Raw genomic sequence first — 20,080 nt, 5'->3', positions numbered from 1 at the left:
AACCATTTATCTTAAAAGGGTTTACTATCCAGAATATATTAAGAAATCTTACAACTCAATAAGAAAAACAATCCAAAAATGCCCCCACATCACATCTTTTCTTCCCTCTCCCTAACCTCAGCAACTACCATGACAACTTGAATGATATTGCACAGTCAGATGCTGGGCTTTGTATATCCTGCCATAAACCACTGAATGTATTGGGGGAGAGTGTGAACTACAGGGTAAACTATTATCCACGTGGTGCAGCAGTGCTCCAAAATGTGTTCACTGAGTGCGATTAGTGTGCCACAATGATGCGGAAGTTGTTGGTGTGGACGGAGTGGGGTGGGGGGTTGGGGGGTATATGGGAGCCTCTTATTTTTTTAATGTAACATTTTTTTTGTGATGTATATATCTTAAAAAAAAATACAATTTACAAAAATGATGGGGTGGGGGGTGGGGAGTGAGTTATATGGGAATCTCTTATGTTTATGTTTTTTAATGTAGCATTCTTTGTGATCTATTAACTTTAATTAAAAAGGTATAAAAAATAAACAAAAGAACAGGTTCTAAATGAAAAAAATAGATTTGATATAAAAAAAACCCCAATTTGAAAATGGGCAAAGGACTTGAATGACATTTCTCCAAAGAAGATAAACAAACGGTCAATATCAACATCACTAGCCATTAGTGAAATGCAAAATAAAACCGCAATGGAGGCAGATGTGGCTCAAGCGATTGAGTTACTGCCTACCACATGGGAGGTCCCGGGTTTGGTTCCTGGTGTCTCCTGGAGAAGGCAAGTAAGACAGCAAACTGGCATGACAGGCTGGCACAGCAAGCTAATGCAACAAGATGACACAACAGTGAGACACAAAGAGGATAAATGATGAGAGAGACAACAAAGCAGGGAGTAGAGGTAGCTCAAGCAATTGAGTGCCACTCTCCCACATGGGAGGTCCCAGGTTCAGTTCCTGGTACCTCCTAAAGAGAAAATGAGCAGACACAGAGAGTACACAGAGAATGGACACAGAGAGCAGACAGCGAGCAAAAACAATGGGGGTGGGGTGAGGGAATAAATAAAATAAATCTTTAAAAAAAAAACACAGTGGGAAACCACCTCACACCAACTACAATGGGTATTGTTAAACATACACACACACAAACAGAAAATAAGCAATGGCAAGGATGCACAGAAATAAGAACCTTAGTACTTTGTTGGCGGAGATGTAAAACAGTGCAGTAGCTGTGGAAAATAGTTGGGCAGTTCCTCAAAAAATTAAACATAGTACTGTCATATAAACCAACAATCCCACTTCCAGGTATATCCAAAAGAACTGAAACAGGGACTTGGACAGATATTTGTACACTAATATTCATAAGAGTTATTAACAATGGCTAAAAGGTAGAAGCAACCCAAATGTCCATCAGAAGATGAATGAATAACCAAAATGTGGTGGGTACACACAAATAAATATGATTCAGCCATAGAAAGGAATGAAGGTCTGAAAAATGTTACAACATGGATGAGCCTTTAAGACATCATGCTAAGTGAAAGAAGTCAGACACAAAAGGACCAATGTTGTATGATTCCCTTTACATGAAATAGCTACAATATGCAAATTTATTGAGACAGAAAGTAGACTACAGGTTCTGGGGGAAGTGGAGGAGTGAGAATGGGGATTTAATGCATAATGGGTATAGGATTTCTGTTTGGGGTTAATGGGAGAGTTCTAGTAATAGATGGTGGTGATGAGAGAACCCCACCATAAATGTAAATCAGAACCCCACCATAAATGTAAATCATTTCACTGAATTGGATGCTTTGGAATAGTTGAGATTGGAAATTTTATGTTACATATATGTTTCTACAATTTTTTAAAAAGTTTTAAAACAGGTTCTCATTATAGAATCAGACCAGGTTTTCAATAATCATTCTGTCAAGTAAAAACTATAAATTGTGTGAGGTTGGGCAATAACAGTCTCTCTGATTCTATTTATGCACATGTAAAATGGGTAAAAAAGATCATGTAGGTAGAGTTTAGGACAGTGCCTGGAACATACCAAGTACTTAATAAATGCTGCCTATTTATTTTAATAAATGGTACCTATGACACTTTGAAGTTATTTTATGAATCCCCAAAAGAAAATGATTATATTCTTGGATTAATCCATTCCAATGGATGTGGGGCCTTTTGACTGGATTATATCAGTGAGGTTGGGTTTCCAGACTCTTGCTGAGTCTTATATAAATGGAGACATAGAAGAGACACACAGAGAAAGAAAGCTGCCATATTGATCCTGCCATGTGAGAGAGAGAACTGCAAGGAAATGGAGGAGCCCCAAGAGGCTGAGAGAAGTCCTGGAGTCTGGGAATCAGCAGAGCACAGAGGCACAGAAAGAAGGCCTCAAGAGGCCTAGGCCCACACTGCAGCTCAAGGTTGAAGAGAATAGATGAGCCATTTGCCTGATAGACCACAGCTGAACACAAGAAGAAAGTGGAGTAGTGGAGCCTGAGAAAGGAGGCCCAGAAAGAGACAAGCCCTATGCCTGGTCACCCATAACTGGGCTCCAGGAGATGGTGAGCCCAGAGGGAAGGCAGAGACCTTGGCAGAGATCAGCTGCCATCTTCCTTTACCACATGGCAGGACCTCAGGATCATCACTACCTGACTTTGGTGAGATTGAATCTCTGTTGATGTTTTGATTTGGACATTTCATGCCCCCAAAACTGTAGGCTTTACCCTAAATAAAATTCCATTATGAAAGTCAACCCATTTCTGGTACTTTGCATTGGCAGCTGTTCAGCAAACTAAGACAGTACCTATAACTTAATAAACATGCCTCTTAGGCCTTAGCACATATTAAGGATTTTTTAAAATAAGGGATTCAAAGCAACATGTAAGATACCTGGGGGATACTAAGAATATGAAATATTAATCCTGCCCCCATGGAGTTTATAATTTGGTAGCAAAAATAATATGTTTACAAATATAATAGGAGGCAATATATGCTAAGAATCTTAAGGGTTCAAATCATAAAAATTGCAACGGACATTCAGAGAAACATGAATAAACTTTCACCTGGGCTAATCAGGAAATTTAGTGTGGAGAAGGTGGCTTCTGACCTGGGATTGGATAAATGGGTAAAATTTTGAAAAGGCTCTAGGAAGACCTTGTGCCAAAGTTCAGAAGTAAGAAAGCATAGGGTCTCCTTTAAAAATCACAAAGAAATTAATGTGGCTTAACTGTAAGGTATAGAGAAATATAAGACTAAAAAGTATGTTAGGATGAGACAGTAGAAAGCCTTGACTTTCAAACTGGAGAGGTTGTAGTTGAATTGGTAGGCAAATGAAGAAAATGACTGTTTCTCAACAAGGAATAAATACAGGAGTTTTAAATAACTTGCCCCAGGTCAGGAACTTAGAAAGTACAGCAGAGCTGAGATGTGAACCCAGGCAGAATAACTCTGGTGAGATGTGAACCCAGGCAGGATACCACCTACCTACCCACTACACAAACTATCTCTCTGTATACAAAAGAAAAGACTGATATGACCTTAAGACTTGGTTTACAAATATACTGTTGATAGTGCCCTAGAAGTTGACTATTCAGGTCTAATCAAGGTCATCAGAATCTCTCCTTAGAGAAATATGAATATAAGTGATGTAAAGAACACTGAAATCTATCCAGTTGTGTTTCAATATTTTGAGGAAACTTAAGTTGAATAATTAACAAAAAGTAGTCATCTGTATAAACTTAATTTCACTGTATAGGGGAAAGGTTGTCTTACTATTTAACAATTATAGCTCTAGAGTAGAAAATAAATTATTTAAGTTTGGGGTCAATATCTCCAGTACTCCAAAAGAAAACTTTTGTTAGTAATGATCGGATAGTCATGGGTGTTAAGATGTAAAGTTATAGCAGTTTAATATTATTGATGAATTCCAAAAAGAAATATTGGATTATGCTGGGTATGACTGAGTTATGCTTAGGGCGTTGAGTCCCAGCCCCTTGGTGGGTGGGGCCTCACAGATAAAAGGCATGGCAAAGAACAGAGTTGAGGGTTTTCTGATGTTGGAGTTTGATGCTGAAGACTTATGCTGGAGCCCAGGGAACTCAGCACACAGAGGAAAAAGAAGCCAGCCCCAGGAAGAAAGGAACCTTGAACCCAGAAAAAGCAAGCCCCAGGAATGTCGGAACCCAGGAAGCGTGAACTGTCGCAGACATTGGCAGCCATCTTGCTCCAAATAGACTTTGGTGAGGGAAGTAATTTATGCTTTATGGCCTGGTATCTGCAAGCTCCTACCCCAAATAAATACCCTTTATAAAAACCAACCGATTTCTGGTATTTTGCATCAGCATCCCTTCTGTTGAATAATACAGAATTTGGTACTGAGGAGTAGGGAAGTGCTTTTGCAGTTCCCAAAATTCTGGAACAGTTTTGTAAATGGGTAAGGGGTATTTTTTGGAGGAATTGTGAGATGCTTGGAAGAAAAGACCTACAGTGCTTTGAAGAGACTGTTGATAGCAATATGGATGCTAAAGAGACTTTTTGTGATAACTTAGAAACAAAGGATGAAACTATTATTGGAAACTGGAGGAAAGGTGATCCAGGTTTTGAAGTTACAGAGAACTTAGCAAGATTAACTCCTGGTGTTTTATGGAAGGCAGAATTTGAAAATGGTGAGCCTGGGCATTTAGCTAAAGAACTTTCTGAAGTAAATCCAGAGAATGAGGCTTGGCTTCTGCTTGCAGCTTATAGCAAAATGCTAGATGAGAGAGATAAGCTAAGGACTGAACTGTTTGGCAAAAAGAAAACAGAAACTGATTCTGGAAATTACAAGCCTCTGGAAATCAAGCTCCCAGATGAAAGTGCCCATTTGAGGACTTAACTAAACTTGAACTGGTAAATCAAGATTGAAGATGCAGTTATCTAGGAAAGACTTGTGGAAAGTCTTACTATCTGATGGCTTGGACCCCTGCTTCCTGCATGCTAAACCAACAGACTTTTGAGACAGCTGTATGAAAAAAACCACTGTCAGCCTGGAATAAAAAGGACATGGAAAGGAGAGATTGAAGGAGAAACAGCTTCAAGAGGAAAACCACGGAAGCTGAGATTAGGAATTAAGACTTCACCTTGGGCCAAGAGAGGAACCCCACCCATGTGTACAAAGAGGGTGAGTTTGCCCCAGCAGTTGAGGAGGGTGGATGTTCCTCTCCCGTGTTCTGAGAGAGTTTTGCTGTCCTAGGGTACAGAGAGGGTGGAACACATTCCCCAAGGATTAGGGTGGTTAAGGTCAGCACCCCACAGTTCAGAGAGGGGTGGACCCATACACCAAAGGTTAGGGAAGGCCAGGTGGTCAACTCATTGCTCTGAGAGGGTTGAGCCTGTATGCCAACTGTTCAGGGGAATGTTGTCTTCACATAACTGTACTAGGGGGTTAAGCCTCTAACCCAAAGATTGGGTGAGGTGTGGCAACCACCCCAGCACTCTTGGAATGAGAAGTTTGGAGCTTGGTCGACACCCAGATGCTTGATGAGGGTGAAACCAAGAAAATGGCCATTGGGCAAGACTGTGTAAAGGGTGGGTCCCTATATGGCCCCAAGAAGAAACCATCATCTTTAAGAATGACTCAGACTGAAATAGAATGGAGGATGCCTTACAGGTTTACTGAACTGTAGAAGACCCTTTACTCATGTTTCCCTCTCAATTTCTCCTTATGGTAATGAAAATGTTTATCCTATGTCTGTCCATTTGTGTATTGGAAACAGATCAATTGTTTTGTAAATTTCAGAGGTCTATACCAGACAGGACTTTGCCCCAAAACAAACTATTTCCTTAAATTGATTGTAATATGATTTAGTACTTGCATTGTTACTGATTTGAGTTTTTTTGAATATTGTAATGTCTTTTTAGAATTCAGAGGGTGGAATGTAGCAGTTTGATATGGTTATGAATTCTAAAAATAGATATTGGATTATGCTTGTAATCTGATCTGTACCTGGGCATGATGAGTTATGATTAGGGTGTTGAGTCCCCACCCCTTGGTGGATGGGGACTCACAGATAAAAGGCATGGTGAAGAACAAAGTTGGAGGCTTTTAATGTTGGAGTTTTGATGTTGGAGTTTGATGCCAAAGCTAGAGTCCCAGGGAGAGAGACAGAGCTGTTCCCTTGATTGTGGAGAGAAGCAAAGCCCAGAGAGCCTTATAGTCTATAGCTGATCTTGTGGAGTAAACAGAGGAGGTGAACTCAGAGCAACCCAGAAAGCCTGAACCCTCGGAGACGTTGGCAGCCATCTTGCTCCAAATAGACTTTGGTGAGGGAAGTAATTTATGCTTTATGGCCTGGTATCTGCAAGCTCCTACCCCAGATAAATACCCTTTATAAAAACCAACCAATTTCTGGTATTTTGCAACAGCATCCCTTTGGCTGACTAATACAAAAGTGGACAGGCAGTTTCTTTCTCTTTAATATCTTTATTTATTGATTCACTTATTGATTGCTTACTATAGGTTAATCCCTGGGTGAAGGATGGATATCTCAAAACATATAACAGAGTTCCTGCCTTAAAGAGTTACAGTCTTTTTTAAAAAGGTAGTATTAACAAGGGAGAGGCTACACGTGAAACTGATTAACACCGGTTGCCCTTGAGGAGGGGAACAAGGTGACTAGAGAAAAGAGATGGAAAGAAGAATATTCACTGTACAACCTTTTTCATCTTTTGAATTACTTTTAAAGAGTGAGAATGTATTATATACCAAAAATGATTAAACAATTATTTAATTGGGAAAAGAGAATTGGTGAATCAGAAAATAAATCTGAGGAAATCACTGATAATGCAGAACAGAGGGATAAAAGAGAAGAAATAAAATAAAAGAGCAGTCACAAGACATGCCTGATAGAATGAGAAGAGCCAGGAATAGGAATTCCAAAATTAGAGAATTAAGGAAAATTAAGGGAAGGCAATATTTGAATAGATAATGATTGATAATTACAAGGATTTAAGTAATGAGTACTAATAATGAAAAAAGTATACTGTGTCTCAAGAAATAGAAGGGAAACAAAAATCCATCTTAAACATATGATAGACATAAAAGTTATAGGGGAAAATCTTGAAAGCATTCAGAAAAAGACATTTTATCTACAAAGTATAGGCTGATAGAAGACTTACCATTTTCAAAATGACAGAAGATAATGATACTGTATCTTCAAAGTGCTTATGGAAAATAATTGTCAACATAGAATCTATGCCTAGCTAAATTTTCAGTCAAGAATGAAAGCAGAGGGAAGCAGAAGTAGCTCAACTGATAGAGCATCTGTCTACCATATGGAGGGTCCAGGGTTCGATCCCCAGGGCCTCCTGACCCATGTGGTAAGCTGGCCCACATGCAGTGCTGCCACGCAAGGAGTGCCCTGTCACGCAAGGGCGCCCCGCATAGGAGAGCCCCATGCACAAGGTGTGCACCCTGCAAGGAGAGCTGCCCCACATGAAAAAAGTGCAGCCTGCCCAGGACTGGCACCACACACACGGAGAGCTGATGCAGTAAGATGACACAACAAAAAAGAGATGCAGTTTTCCAGTGCTGCCAGATAATGCAAGTGGATGCAGAAGAACACACAGCGAATGGACAGAGAGAGCAGACAAAGGGGGGGATGGGGAGAGAAATGAACACAATAAACCTTTGGAAAAAAAAAAGAAAGCAGAGAGTAGATGAGGCTCAAACAGTTGAGTGCCTGCTTCCCACATAGGAGGTCCCAAGTTTGGTTCCCAGTGCCTTCTAAAAAAAAGAAAAGGAATGAAAGCAAAGAGAAACATTTTCCATCAGAGAATAAGAATTTACCACTATAGAGTATCCCAGAAAGAACTACAGAAAAATTTTCTTCGTCAATTTAAAACTGAATCCCCAAGAAAATAGTAGGCTAAAGGAAGCAAGGGTAATTTTAAACACTAATAAATATGTTGATAATGCTAAGAATAGCAAAAACTATTTATATTACAATAATAAATAATCTGGGGTGGTTGTTTAAAATAATGTGGAACTACAATGTTAGAAAATAAGAACAAGGAAGATGGAAGGCAGGAATTTAAGTGTCCTAAGATCCTGGTACTCTTCAGGATCTGAATTATCCTGATATTTTACACTTCATAAATCAAACATGCATTTGTTAGCTTAAGGATAGCAACAACAAAATAGAAGGAAAAAAAAAAAGGAAAGTACAATTTTCCCAACCAGTAGAGGGACATATGGGGAAGAATTAGGAAAACTAACAACAAGTAGCCTTGGTCAATCCAATAAAAAGCAAAAAAGAAGCAAAGAAATAGTATAATAAATAGAGAACATAAAATAAGATGATAGAAATAAGTTCAAATCAAACATATCAGAAATCATAACATACATGAATTTTACTTATTATCAGTCAAAAAAAATTGTCATACTGAATAGAAAAACAAAACCCAGCTACATGCCATGTTAAAAAGAAAAAAAATGATCCAGAATGGTTGAAAATAAAGCAAAGGAAAAATAGTAAAAGAAATCTCAGATAACATTATTATAGGACAAAATAAACTTTCAGGCAAAACATAATCTCAAAATACATAACACAAAAATTGACATTAGAATAAGAAATTGAAAATAAACAATTACTGTTGGAAATTTTAACAGAAATCACAGAAGCGATCAAACTGACAAAAAATAGCAAGCACCTAATAGTGTGAACAACCCACAAAAAAAATATTTTATCTAATTGACTTATATAGAATCCTGCACCTAAAAATCAGAGGAAAATCACAGAAAGGAGTCAGGAGGAAGCAGTTTAGTTTTTTTAAAAGCTTTTATTTTCTCTCTCCTTGCCCCCTATTGTCTGCTCTCTATGTTCATTCACTCTGTGTTCTTCTGTGTCCACTTACATTCTTGTCAGGTGGCACTGGGAATCTGTGTCTCTTTCTGTTGCATCATCTTGCCACGTCAGCTCTCTGTGTGTGCAGCATCACTCCTGGGTGGGCCGCGCTTTTTACACACGGGGCAGCTCTCTTGCGGGGCACACCCCTTGTGCGTGGGGCACCCCCACGTGGCAGACACCCCAGTGTGGCATGGCACTCCTTATGCATGACAGCACTGTGCATGGGCCAGCTCACCACAGGAGTCAGGAGGCCCTGGGTTTGAACCCTGGGCCCTCCATATGGTAGGTGGACACTCTATCAGTTGAGCACCAACCGCTTCCCAGCAATTTAGTTTTAAATGATGAGTTCTGCTTTAGACATTTAGAATATGAGCTGAAAATTCAGAGCTGAACCAAGGAGAAAGATAAGTTTGGAAGTAATGTGCATTAAGGGGTTAGAAATAGATGAGATTACAAAAAGAGAGCAGAAAGAGGGGAGAGAGTGATGGTGATAGGTCACATCCAGTGACAAGACTAAGAAATGTGTTCTGAAAGCCTAGAGGCATAATGTGTATCAAAAGTTCCTGAAGGAGGTGTATGATGGTGGCAGAGGGAGCTACAAGAGTCAACTCATCCAATAGTACAGTTAGTAGTCAGCCAGAGCTATCTAAATCATCTGTCTGGGGGGCTCAGGAGGCCAGAAGAGTATCCTGCGACATCCATGGAAGAAGGGAAGAAAGAGACTGCCCATCTGCAGTGAATATTCATGAGCTGAGCACTTCACACAATGAAGGCTGGTGCCCATTTACCTCTGGCAGGGCAAGATGCCTCCAGAGCTAGTCCCCAGGTATAGCTGGAAGCTCCATTTCCCAAAAATGGGGAAGGAAGAGTCAGTCCAGCAACTACTTCAGCCACTGATTATTAAATTCAGCTGGTCCCTGGCACCAAGGGATTACTACCAAGCACCAGCTAGCAATGCAACTGGAAAAAGACCTTGACCAAAATGGGGAGAGGGTAAAGACAAATTAGTTTATATGGCTAAGAGACTTCAAAATGAGTTGGAAAGTGATTCCAGAAGTTACCCTTATGCACATCTTAGCAGGATCTCACTGACTGCCACAGTAAATATTGCCTCAAAGAGTGGGGTTCCTGAGAGCTCTGAAGACATCTAGACACGGTAGGCAGGGCTGACAGCTCAGTAGTTTGGTACCAGGCCAGTGGGCCCTACTTTGGAGTTTATGCTCCCCATGTGACAGAGTTGGACTCAGTTTGTAGTTTTCCCTACACATGGCTCTTCTGCCTCTTATATTTGAATGTATAGTTAGTACCAGAGTCAGTAGTTTATGCCCAAGAGACTTAAATATTTGGGCTTTCCATGTGCCAGTTGGGCCCTGAATTTCAACAGAGTTGCAACACCTACTCTCCAGTTCATTGGACTCACCCAGGACAACTAACAAGGAAATGATGATGGACAACAACCATCCCAGGGAACCAAGAGGGTCTACAATTGCTAGCAAGAAAGTCCCAACCACTAGCCCTATGGGATCCAAGCACCATCTCAATTAGAGGCAGAGAGGGTATCATCATCCCTAAATCCTCAGGATTGGAGAATGAACGATGGACTAGAGTAGACTTATTCTACTATAGGACTTATTGTGATTCTAGCAATGGAAGAACTTTTATCATTGATGTGGAGGCAGTGGCCACTGCAGGTTCTGAGGGGAGGGAAATGGGAAAAATAAGTGTAACATGGGGGCATTTTTGGGACATTGGAATTGTCCTGAATGACATTACAATGAGAGATACAGGCCATTAAATATCTTGTCATAATTGACAAAACTGTGCAGGAACATTTAAACTATAATGTAAACTATAATCCACACTTAGTGGCGATGCTCCAATATATATTCATCAATTTCAACAAATGTACCACACTAATGAAGGATGTTGTTAATGTGGGAAAGTGTGAGAGGGATAGTGAGTGGGGCATATGGGAATTCCCTACATTCTTTATGTAACATTTATGTAATCTAAGTATCCTCAAAAAATAAAAATAAAAATAAAATAAATAAATTTGACTGGCTAAAACCCTATCCTAAGTACAGCTAAAGTTTGATCCTGTCCAGGAGGGAAAAAGGCTAGTAGGCTCCATTTTAATTTTGCCTCTAGCATGAAGGGAAGTGGGGCTGATTGAAAATCACAGTGATGGTAGGGACCAACTTCTTTCTATCCAGGCCAGACTGCTGCAGTACCCTGGGTTCCATCCCTGTCTCCGGTAGGGAGGAAGCTAGAGCACCTGCACCAGGCTCTCCGGGCAATTGCAGTCACTTTTGGACTGCAAGACAAGATTATCGGGCACACCCATGGCTATAACCTCAGCTCTAAAAGAACAGGAGGGAGGCAGTGTTTCCTAGCCTCTCCAGGCAACGGCAGAGACTTTTGTTCTGCAAGGACTAAATTGTTGGCTCCATCTCCACCCCTGACAGGGCAGGAGGAGGGACAGTACTCCCCCAGCCTCTCTGGGCAACTGCAGTTGCTTTCAGCCTGCACAGATAAGATTGTTGGTCATACCTGTGGCTCCATCCCCACCTCTGGCCAGGGAGGAGGGTGGCTGATGCTTTGTCAGTCTATCTGGGCTACTGCAGTAGCTTTGGAGTGCATGACTTAGTTTACTGCCCACACCTGCACTTCCATTCCCACCCCAGGCAGGGGAAAAAGGTACATGGAGTTTCATTAATCTCTCTGGGCAACTACAAATGGTCTTGGACTGCACATCTTGGATTACTGCACATGGCTTCAGCTCTGTCCCCAAACCTGGTAGGGGAGAAAGGTAGGAGAAGTTTCATTGGTTCCTGGGGCAATGCATGCAGCTTCAGCCTCCATGGCTTATAGTGCCAACTACAACCTCAGCAACCAGAAAGGGAGAAAGGGTAAGAAAAAGATGAAAAGGAGCTGAAAAAACTCAGATTGGCTAAACATGGGCCAATATAAGGTTTCAAAATAAGTGGAACCAAATATCAAAGAAGGCTGTAGCACAAAGCCAATCAAATAGAAAGCCCTAGACTAAAGAGAAAAACTGAGGCCAGAATAAATATCAAGTAAATGAGATGTCAAGACACCAATAAAAAATCATAAGCCATACCAAGAAACAGGAGGATATGGTCCAGTTGAAGGAACAAAATAAACTTCAAGATGACATAAGAAGTTAAGACAACAAATCATAGATTTTCAAACAAATCTTCTTAATAAATTCAATGAGATGGCTAAAGAAATTAAGGATATCAAGACGACACTCAGAAAAAACAAAGATTTGAAAGGAAATATAGAAAAATAGCAGATCTTACAGGAATGAAATGCACAATATGTGAAATTAAAAATACACTGGAGCTCTAAACTAGAGAGGAAAACTGCAACCAGAATCAACACTCTAGTAAGCCAGATGCCAAAACACCAACAAAAAATTATAATCCACACCAAGAAACAGGAAGATATGGCCCAGTTATAGGAATAAGATAAGCTTCCAGATGACATAAAGGAGTTGAAATAACTAATCAGAGATATTCAAACAAATCTCCTTAATTAATTCAATGAGATGCTAAAGAGAATAAAGATATTAAAAAGACATTGGATGAGCACAAAGAATTGAAAAGCATACATAGAAAAATAGTTGATCTTATGGGAATGAAAGGCACTATAAATTAAATTAAACATGGGTGGCAGGGAGTTCTATAGGGCATATATCCAGGGTACATAAAAATGTTTGGATATTTTCATAGTGGAAACAATTAAAAACAACAACTGAGGGGGTGCTGAGATTCTAGCCAGGGGAGCTCTATCACAGCCCTTAAAGGAACAGCAAAAATCCCCCAAGCGCAATGGCAAAGACCAAAAAAGAATGAAGGTCCAACAATGAGCCCCTGATACTAATGGCTATGCTTGTGAGCCTATGCAACTGAAATAAGAACAAGGCCTAGAGCAGCAGTGTGCCTAAGAGTTATCTCCTGAGAGCCTCCGTGTTGCTCAAATGTGGCCAGTCTCAAAGCCAAACTCAGCATGTAAATTTGTTGCCTTCCCCCCAGCGTGGGACATTACTCCTGGGGATGAGCCTCCCTGGTGCCGAGGGATCAATACCAAGGACTAGCCGATGACGTGACTAGAAAATGACCTTGAATAAAAGTTTCAACTCAGACCAGCAGAATATCTCTGTCTACATATAATAACAGCAGTTAAAAATGCTTTTTGACCTAAATCAAGGGGGAAATGGAAAGGACAAATGAGTTTATATGGCTATTAGTCTCTAAAAAAGAGCCAGGAGGTTATCAGAGGGGTTGCCCTTATGCACACCTGAGCAGAGTCCCAGAGACAGATAAAGAAGATACAACCCCAGGTATTGGTTCTTCTGAGGGCTACAGAGACCCACAGGTTCTATGGTCATTGCAGATGGAGTTCAATGTCATGTCAGTTGGCCCTTCTTTGGAAAGAGTTAGTGTTTCTGTGATGGAGCTGGACTCAGGTATGATCTCTTTTCACAAGCCTTTCCTGTTACTTTACCAGAATTGTAGTTGGTGCTGGGGTTTAAGATATACCCAGGGGATCTGAATCTCTGGACTAACCATATGATAGCCAGGTCCTGAGCCTCAACAGACTTCAGCTCCTACACTCTGGTTTATTGGACTTACCCCACTTAGCTAACATGGAGTTGAAGAATGTCAACCACCACACCACGAAGCCAAGAGTGCCTACAACTGAATGCAGGAGGATTGCATCCAGCATCCACGTGGAATCTAAGCCTCCTCTTGACATAGATGTGGAATGGACACAACCAATCAAAGGTCCACAGGATGGAGGAATAGAATATGGATTAGAGTGGACTTACTGATATTCTATTCATGAACTATTGTGGTTAGTAATCGAAGAAAATGTGGCATTGGTGTGGAAAAAATGGCCATGGTGGCTGCTGGGTGTGGGGAATGGGAGGAAGAGATGAGATGTGGTGGCGTTTTCGGAACTTGGAGTTGTCCTGGGTGGTGCTGCAGGGACAATTACCAGACATTGTAGGTCCTCCCATGGCCTGCTGGATGGAACGTGGGAGAGTGTGGGCTATGATGTGGACCATTGACCATGAGGTGCAGCGATGCTCAGAGATGTATTCATCAAATGCAATGAATGTGTCATGATGATGGAGGAGAATGTTGCTATGGGGGGGAGTAGTGGGGTGAGGGGGGTGGGGGGTACATGGGGACCTCATTTTTTTAATGTAATATTTTTAAAAATGAGATAAAAAATTAAATTAAAAATACACTGGAATCATATAATAGCAGATTTGAGGAGGCAGAAGAAAGGATTGGTGAGCTTGAAGAAATGGCCTCTGAAAGTGAACATACAAAAGAACAAGTGGAGAAGAGAATGGAAAAAATTGAACAAGGTCTCAGGGAACTAAACAACAGCAAGAGACATGTAAACATATGTGTCATGGGTGTCCCAGATAGAGAAGAGAAGGGAAAAGGGGCAAAAGGAATATATGAAGAAATAATTGCAGAAAATTTCCCAACCCTATTGAAGGCCATAGAAATCCATGTCCAAGAAGCACAAAGTACTCCCATCTGAAAAAATCTGAATAGGCCAACTCCAAGAAACATACTAATCAGAACGTCAAGTGGCAAAGACAAAGAGAGAATTCTGAAAGCAGCAAGAGAAAAGCAATGCAAAACATATAAGGGATACCCAGTAAGATTAAGTGCTGATTTCTCACCAGAAAAAATGGAGGCAAGAAGACAGTGGTATGATATATTTAAGACACTGTAAGAGAAAAACTTCCAGGTAAGAATCTTGTATCTGGCAAGATTGCTTTTCAAAAATGACAGCCTGTTTAGAATATTCACAGATATTTAGAAACTGAGAGAGTTTGTAGCCACGAGACTGGCTTTGCACGAAATACTAACAGGTGTGCTACAGCCTGAAAAAAAAGACAGGAGAGAGAGGCCTGGAAGAGAGTCTAGAAATGAAGATTATATCAATAAAAGTAAATAAAAGTGTCAAAAGGGTGGTGAAAATAAAATGACAGATAAAACCCAAATATTCAAGAATAAACTTAACCAATAATGTAGGCAGAAAACTACAACTCAATGTTAAAAGAAATCAAAAAAGGCCTAAATAATTGGAAGAAAATTCCATTCTCACAGGTTAGAAGACTAAATATCATAAAAATGTCAATTCTACTCAAATTGATACACAGATTCAATGCAATCTCAATAAAAATTCCACCAGCATTTTAAAAATAACTGGAAAACAGGATTATCAAATTTATTTGGAGGGGTAAGGGGCCCTAAAGAGCCAGAAACATCTTACAAGAAAAAGTGACTTTGGAGGACTCTCATGTCTGGACTTTAAATTATATTACCTAGCTACAGTGGTTAAAAAACAACAAAAAACAAACTGCATGGTACTGGCATAAACTGATGGTTCAGAAACAGACCCTCACAGCTATGGTCGAGTGATTTTTGACTAGCCTGTCAAACCCACCCAGTTTGGGCAGAACAATCCAGTCATCAAATGATGCCAAGAGAACTGGATATTCAAAGCCAAAAAAAGAAAATAGGAACCCTAACTCACACCTAATACAAAAATTAGCTCAAAACGAATAAAAAACCTAAATATAAAAGCAAGAACCATAAAGGTTCTAGAAGAAAATGTAGGAAAATATCTTCAAGAACCTTGTGGTAGGTGGTGGATTCTTAAAGGAGATAAGAGAAGGATTGAGATGGACTATTGATTTTAATGTATACACAAGTTTTAATTTGCTTTAGTGTAAAAGTGTGGAAATGTACTTTATAGTAAGTAACAGCTGGTTTATGGATGGGGATGTGGCTGAAAATAGTAGTTTAGGGATATAGAAGCCAAATGACAGAATGCTTGAGAATGATCTAGGGACTTAGTGGTACAGTAAACTCAGGGGTAGATGGAAATTGTGGTTGATGCAAGTGTCCTTTGTTAACTAGAGCAAAAGTACATCACTGTTGCAGGGTGGCAGGAATGTGGTGAAGCAAGGGAAAAGTACAACTGGAGTGACCTATGGACAGTGGTTAGCAGTAATAGTGCAATATTCTTGCATCTATGCTAAAGATGTACTATATTGATAAGGTGGGAGTATGGAAAATATGTGTGCAAATGTACACTCTGGACCTGGTAATAATCGGATGATAGTACCTCATAATCAGTAACAAATGTTCCACCACAGTGTGGGTTGTTGATAGTGGGGTGCTGTTTGGGAATTCTGCACATGTGTATGATTGTTTTGTAAGTTTACAACTTCTGTCATAAAAATATAGTTAAAAAATAATAATAGGGTTATTGTTGGGGGGAAAATACACCAAATGTAAGATAGGGACTATAATTAGTAGTAAGATTTTGATAATATTCTTTCATAATTTGTAACAAATGTCTCATAACAATGCAAGGTATTGGTTGAGGATTGATGTAATGGACCCCTGCATGATATTATGCATGTTTGCTTTTTAAGTTCACAATTTTTACAATACACTTATTATTTATGTATATTCATGTATAAATTATATAAAAATAATAATATAGTAGGGTGGGTTGGTAAAAAATAGTAATAATATTTTGAGGATGTTTTAAAATCATTAGTTAAAAATGTTTAACAATAACACAAGGTATTGGTGGTAGGGTGTGGTATGAGAGATCTGTATGATGTTATGTATGTTTGTTTTATAAGTTCACAACTATTACTATACACTTATTGTTATGTATGTTCATGTATGAGTGACACACTTCAATAAAAAATACATTGGAGGCATATAACAGAAATTTTTTAAAAAATTTATTTATTCCCCCCTCCTTCCCCTGCCCTGTCGTTTTTGCTGTCTGTATCCATTCACTGTGTGATCTTTGGTATCTCTTTCTCTTTTGGTTTTCTCTTCTTATTTTTTCTCCTCTAGGATTTACTGGGATTAGATCTTGGGGACCTCTGATGTGGAGAGAGGTTCCCTGTTAGCTGTGCCACCTCTGTTCCTGGTTTCTGCTGTGTTTCGCCTTGACTCTCCCCTTTGTCTCTCTTTTTTTGTTGTTGTTGTATCATCATCTTGCTGCGTGACTCACTTGTGTGTTCACTGGCTCAACGTGTGGGCACTCAGCTCATCACGTGGGCACCTGGCTTGCTGTGTGGGCACTGGTTTGCCACATAGGTATGCTTTCTCTTCTTCTTTTTCACCAAAAGGCCTCAGGGATTGAACTCAGGTCCTCCCATATGGTAGGCAGAAGCCCTATCATTTGAGCCACATCCACTTCCCCATAACAGAAGATTTGAAGAGGGAGAAGAAAGGATCAGTGAGCTTGAAGATACGGCCTCTGAAAACTCATGCAAAAGAGCAGATAAAGAAAAAAATAGAAAATATCGAACAGGTCTCAGGGAACTATATGATGGCAAGAGATGTGCAAACTTATGTGTCATGGGTGTCCCACAAGAAAAGAAGGGAAAGGGGGCAGAAGGAATCTTTGAGGAGATAATGGTAGAAAATTTCCCAATTTGACTGAAAGACATGGATATCCATGTCCAAAAAAGCACAACAAAATCCAATCTGAATAAATCCAAATAGACCTCCTCTGAGATATATACTAATCAGAATATTGAATACCAAAGATAAAGAGAGAATCTGAAAGGAACAAGAGAAAAGTGATTCATCACATATAAGGGATGAAAAATAAATATAAGTGCTGATTTCTCATCAGGAACCATGGAGGCAAGAAGTCAGTGCTATGATATATTGAAGATAATGAAAGAGGAAAACTGAAGCCACCAACCAAGAATCCTATATCTGGCAAAACTGTATTTTAAAAATGAGGGCAAGTTTAGAATATTCACAGATAAACAGAAACTGAGAGTTTGTAACCAAGAGACCAGCATTGCAGGAAATACTAAAGGAAGTGCTACAGCCTGAAAAAAAAAAAAAAAAAAAGGGACAGGAGAGAGAGGTTTGGAAGACAGTCTAGAAATGAAGTTTATATCAGTAAAAGTAACTGAAAGTGTAAAAAGAATGTTGAAAATAAGATATGACAGATAAAACCCAAAGGTCAAAATGGGTAAAGTAAGAACTGCCTTTACAGTAATATCATTGAATGTTAATGGATTAAACACCTAATCAAAAGACAAAGACTGGTGGAAAAGGTAAGAAATATGAGCCATGTATATGCTGTCTACTAGTAGAGACTCACCTTAGATCCAAGGATACAAATAGATTGAAAGTTGACAGACTGGAAAGAGATATTCCATGCATGCTGTAACAAAAAAGTAAAAATAAAAAAAATAAAAAAATAAAAAATAAAAAATAAATTTAAAAGCTGGAATAGCTATATTTATATCAGATAAGAGACTTTAAAAGCAAAGTTATTAGAGAGAAGGAAGGACATTACATATTAATAAAAGGGGTAATTCACCTGGAAGAAATAACAAACATAAATGTATATGCACTTAACTAGGGTGCCCCTAAAATACATGAGGCAAATACCAGCAAAACTGAAGGAAGCTAGACTCCACCCCTGCCATACGGTAGATGCTCAAAAAAATGTTGAGGTGACTGGGATGTATATTATCATTATTGCAGCTTGTCAGTTACTACTAAACTACTAATTCTGTTTGCGGTTAACTTTGACTTTTAGGATTTTCCATGCATGATTTTTGTACAATAATAAATCCACATCTTATAAAGAAAACAAAAACAAAAAACACAGTCTGAGGCCATGAAATGTTCAAATCAAGGCATCATCAAGAGATGCAGTCTCACCAAATTGCAGCTGTGGGTGATCAAGGACATGGCAGGGCACAGCACTGGTCTACTCATCTCTCCCCTCTCCTCCAGGCCTGTGACTTTTCTCTCTCCTGGGCTTGTCAACTTCTGAAGGCTTCTCTCCATTTCTGCCACTTTTTTCCCCCTGTGCCTGCAGCTTTTTAGTCCTCATTCATAAAGGACTCCAGTAAGAGGATTAAAACCTACCCTAGGTCATGCAATCTAATCAAAGGCCTTAACAGAGTAATTCAAGCAAGAGTTCTCACTACATTAGGTTTACATGCACAGGAAGGATTAGCTCTAAGGACATGATATTTTCTGGGATGACAAAAAGCTTCATCTTTCGTTCCTATTTTTTCTTAGTAAAATAAATACACAGAACAATTTATAACAAAATACCATCTAAAGTTTGCTCTGGTGTATTCCTTTCTTTTTTACATCCTATTTATTAGACTACTGACACTGAGGAACTTACCTCTTAAGTATAAAAATCTATACTTTAGGAAATACCAAAATTTCTTGAAATATTTAACCATGGAGACATACTACTAAATGAATAGTGAATGTACTAAGCAAATATATTTTATTAGAAATTTATTCATTATTTCTATATTGAAAATTAACAGTATATTTTACTATTAGGAGTCTTTTTTTTTCCAGATTTTAAAATATTTTTTACCCAAACAGTGCTGTATATTTCAGAATACAAAAATAAATGCCTACTAACAAATTCTTTAAAATACAGCAGCCTACAGTATAAAAAGTGAACATTTTCTCTCATCTCTGTCCACAATACCCTTAAAACTTCCTTCTTAGAGTTAACTATCTTCTATAAGGAAACAGTTTTATATATATTCTTTGAAAGCTTTTGACATGGCATTTATAAATGCAGTTATTTCCTCTATGAATTTTAAATGTAATGTATATTTAAAAATCTTTTTATTTAGTTTACATAGACCTAGCTACAACACTATGCCTAAAATTCCATAATATGGATATATACCATAATTTGTTTAATCATGACCAACTGTCAAGACATTTGTATCATTATTATTTAATGATAGTAAAATAGTAAAACAATTCTGCAGTGCACAGCTACATACATAATTCTGAGCACCAGAGAGGTATTTATTTTGTTTAGATATCAGAAATAAAATGGCTGGGGAGAAATTTATTCACTTAAAAAAATAAGCATGGGAAGCAGCTGTGGCTCAATCAGTTGGGTTCTTGACTACCATATGGCAGGCTCTGGGTTCGAGTTCTGGGGCCTCCTTGTGATGGCAAGCTGGCCCATGCACCACGGAGAGCTGACGCAGCAAGATGATGCAACAAAGGGAGACAAGCAGACACAGAAAAAACACATAGCGAATGGACAAAGAGAACAGACAGCAAACAACAAGCCAGAAGGGGG

At 39.1% G+C, this 20,080-nt stretch overlaps 1 protein-coding gene across 8 annotated transcripts in view; it reads right to left on the bottom strand.

Moving 5' to 3' along the window:
- Positions 1-20,080, bottom strand: part of SWT1 (SWT1 RNA endoribonuclease homolog) — a 213,281-nt gene that overhangs the window by 56,591 nt on the left and 136,610 nt on the right. For 3 of the 8 annotated variants that reach the window (XM_058274866.2, XM_058274867.2, XM_071207613.1), the window contains one exon: positions 18,098-18,160. The exons of the other annotated variants lie outside the window; for them this stretch is intronic. In XM_058274866.2, the coding sequence (XP_058130849.1) occupies positions 18,098-18,160 (63 nt within the window). The remainder of the gene's footprint in view (positions 1-18,097; positions 18,161-20,080) is intronic. 8 annotated transcript variants of the gene reach the window in all.

This window comes from Dasypus novemcinctus, chromosome 13 (assembly GCF_030445035.2).
Source record: "Dasypus novemcinctus isolate mDasNov1 chromosome 13, mDasNov1.1.hap2, whole genome shotgun sequence".
Taxonomy (NCBI): Eukaryota; Metazoa; Chordata; class Mammalia; order Cingulata; family Dasypodidae; genus Dasypus; species Dasypus novemcinctus.
The sequence above is the reverse complement of the archived record's forward strand: the minus strand, read 5'-3'. Positions and strand labels throughout refer to the sequence as shown.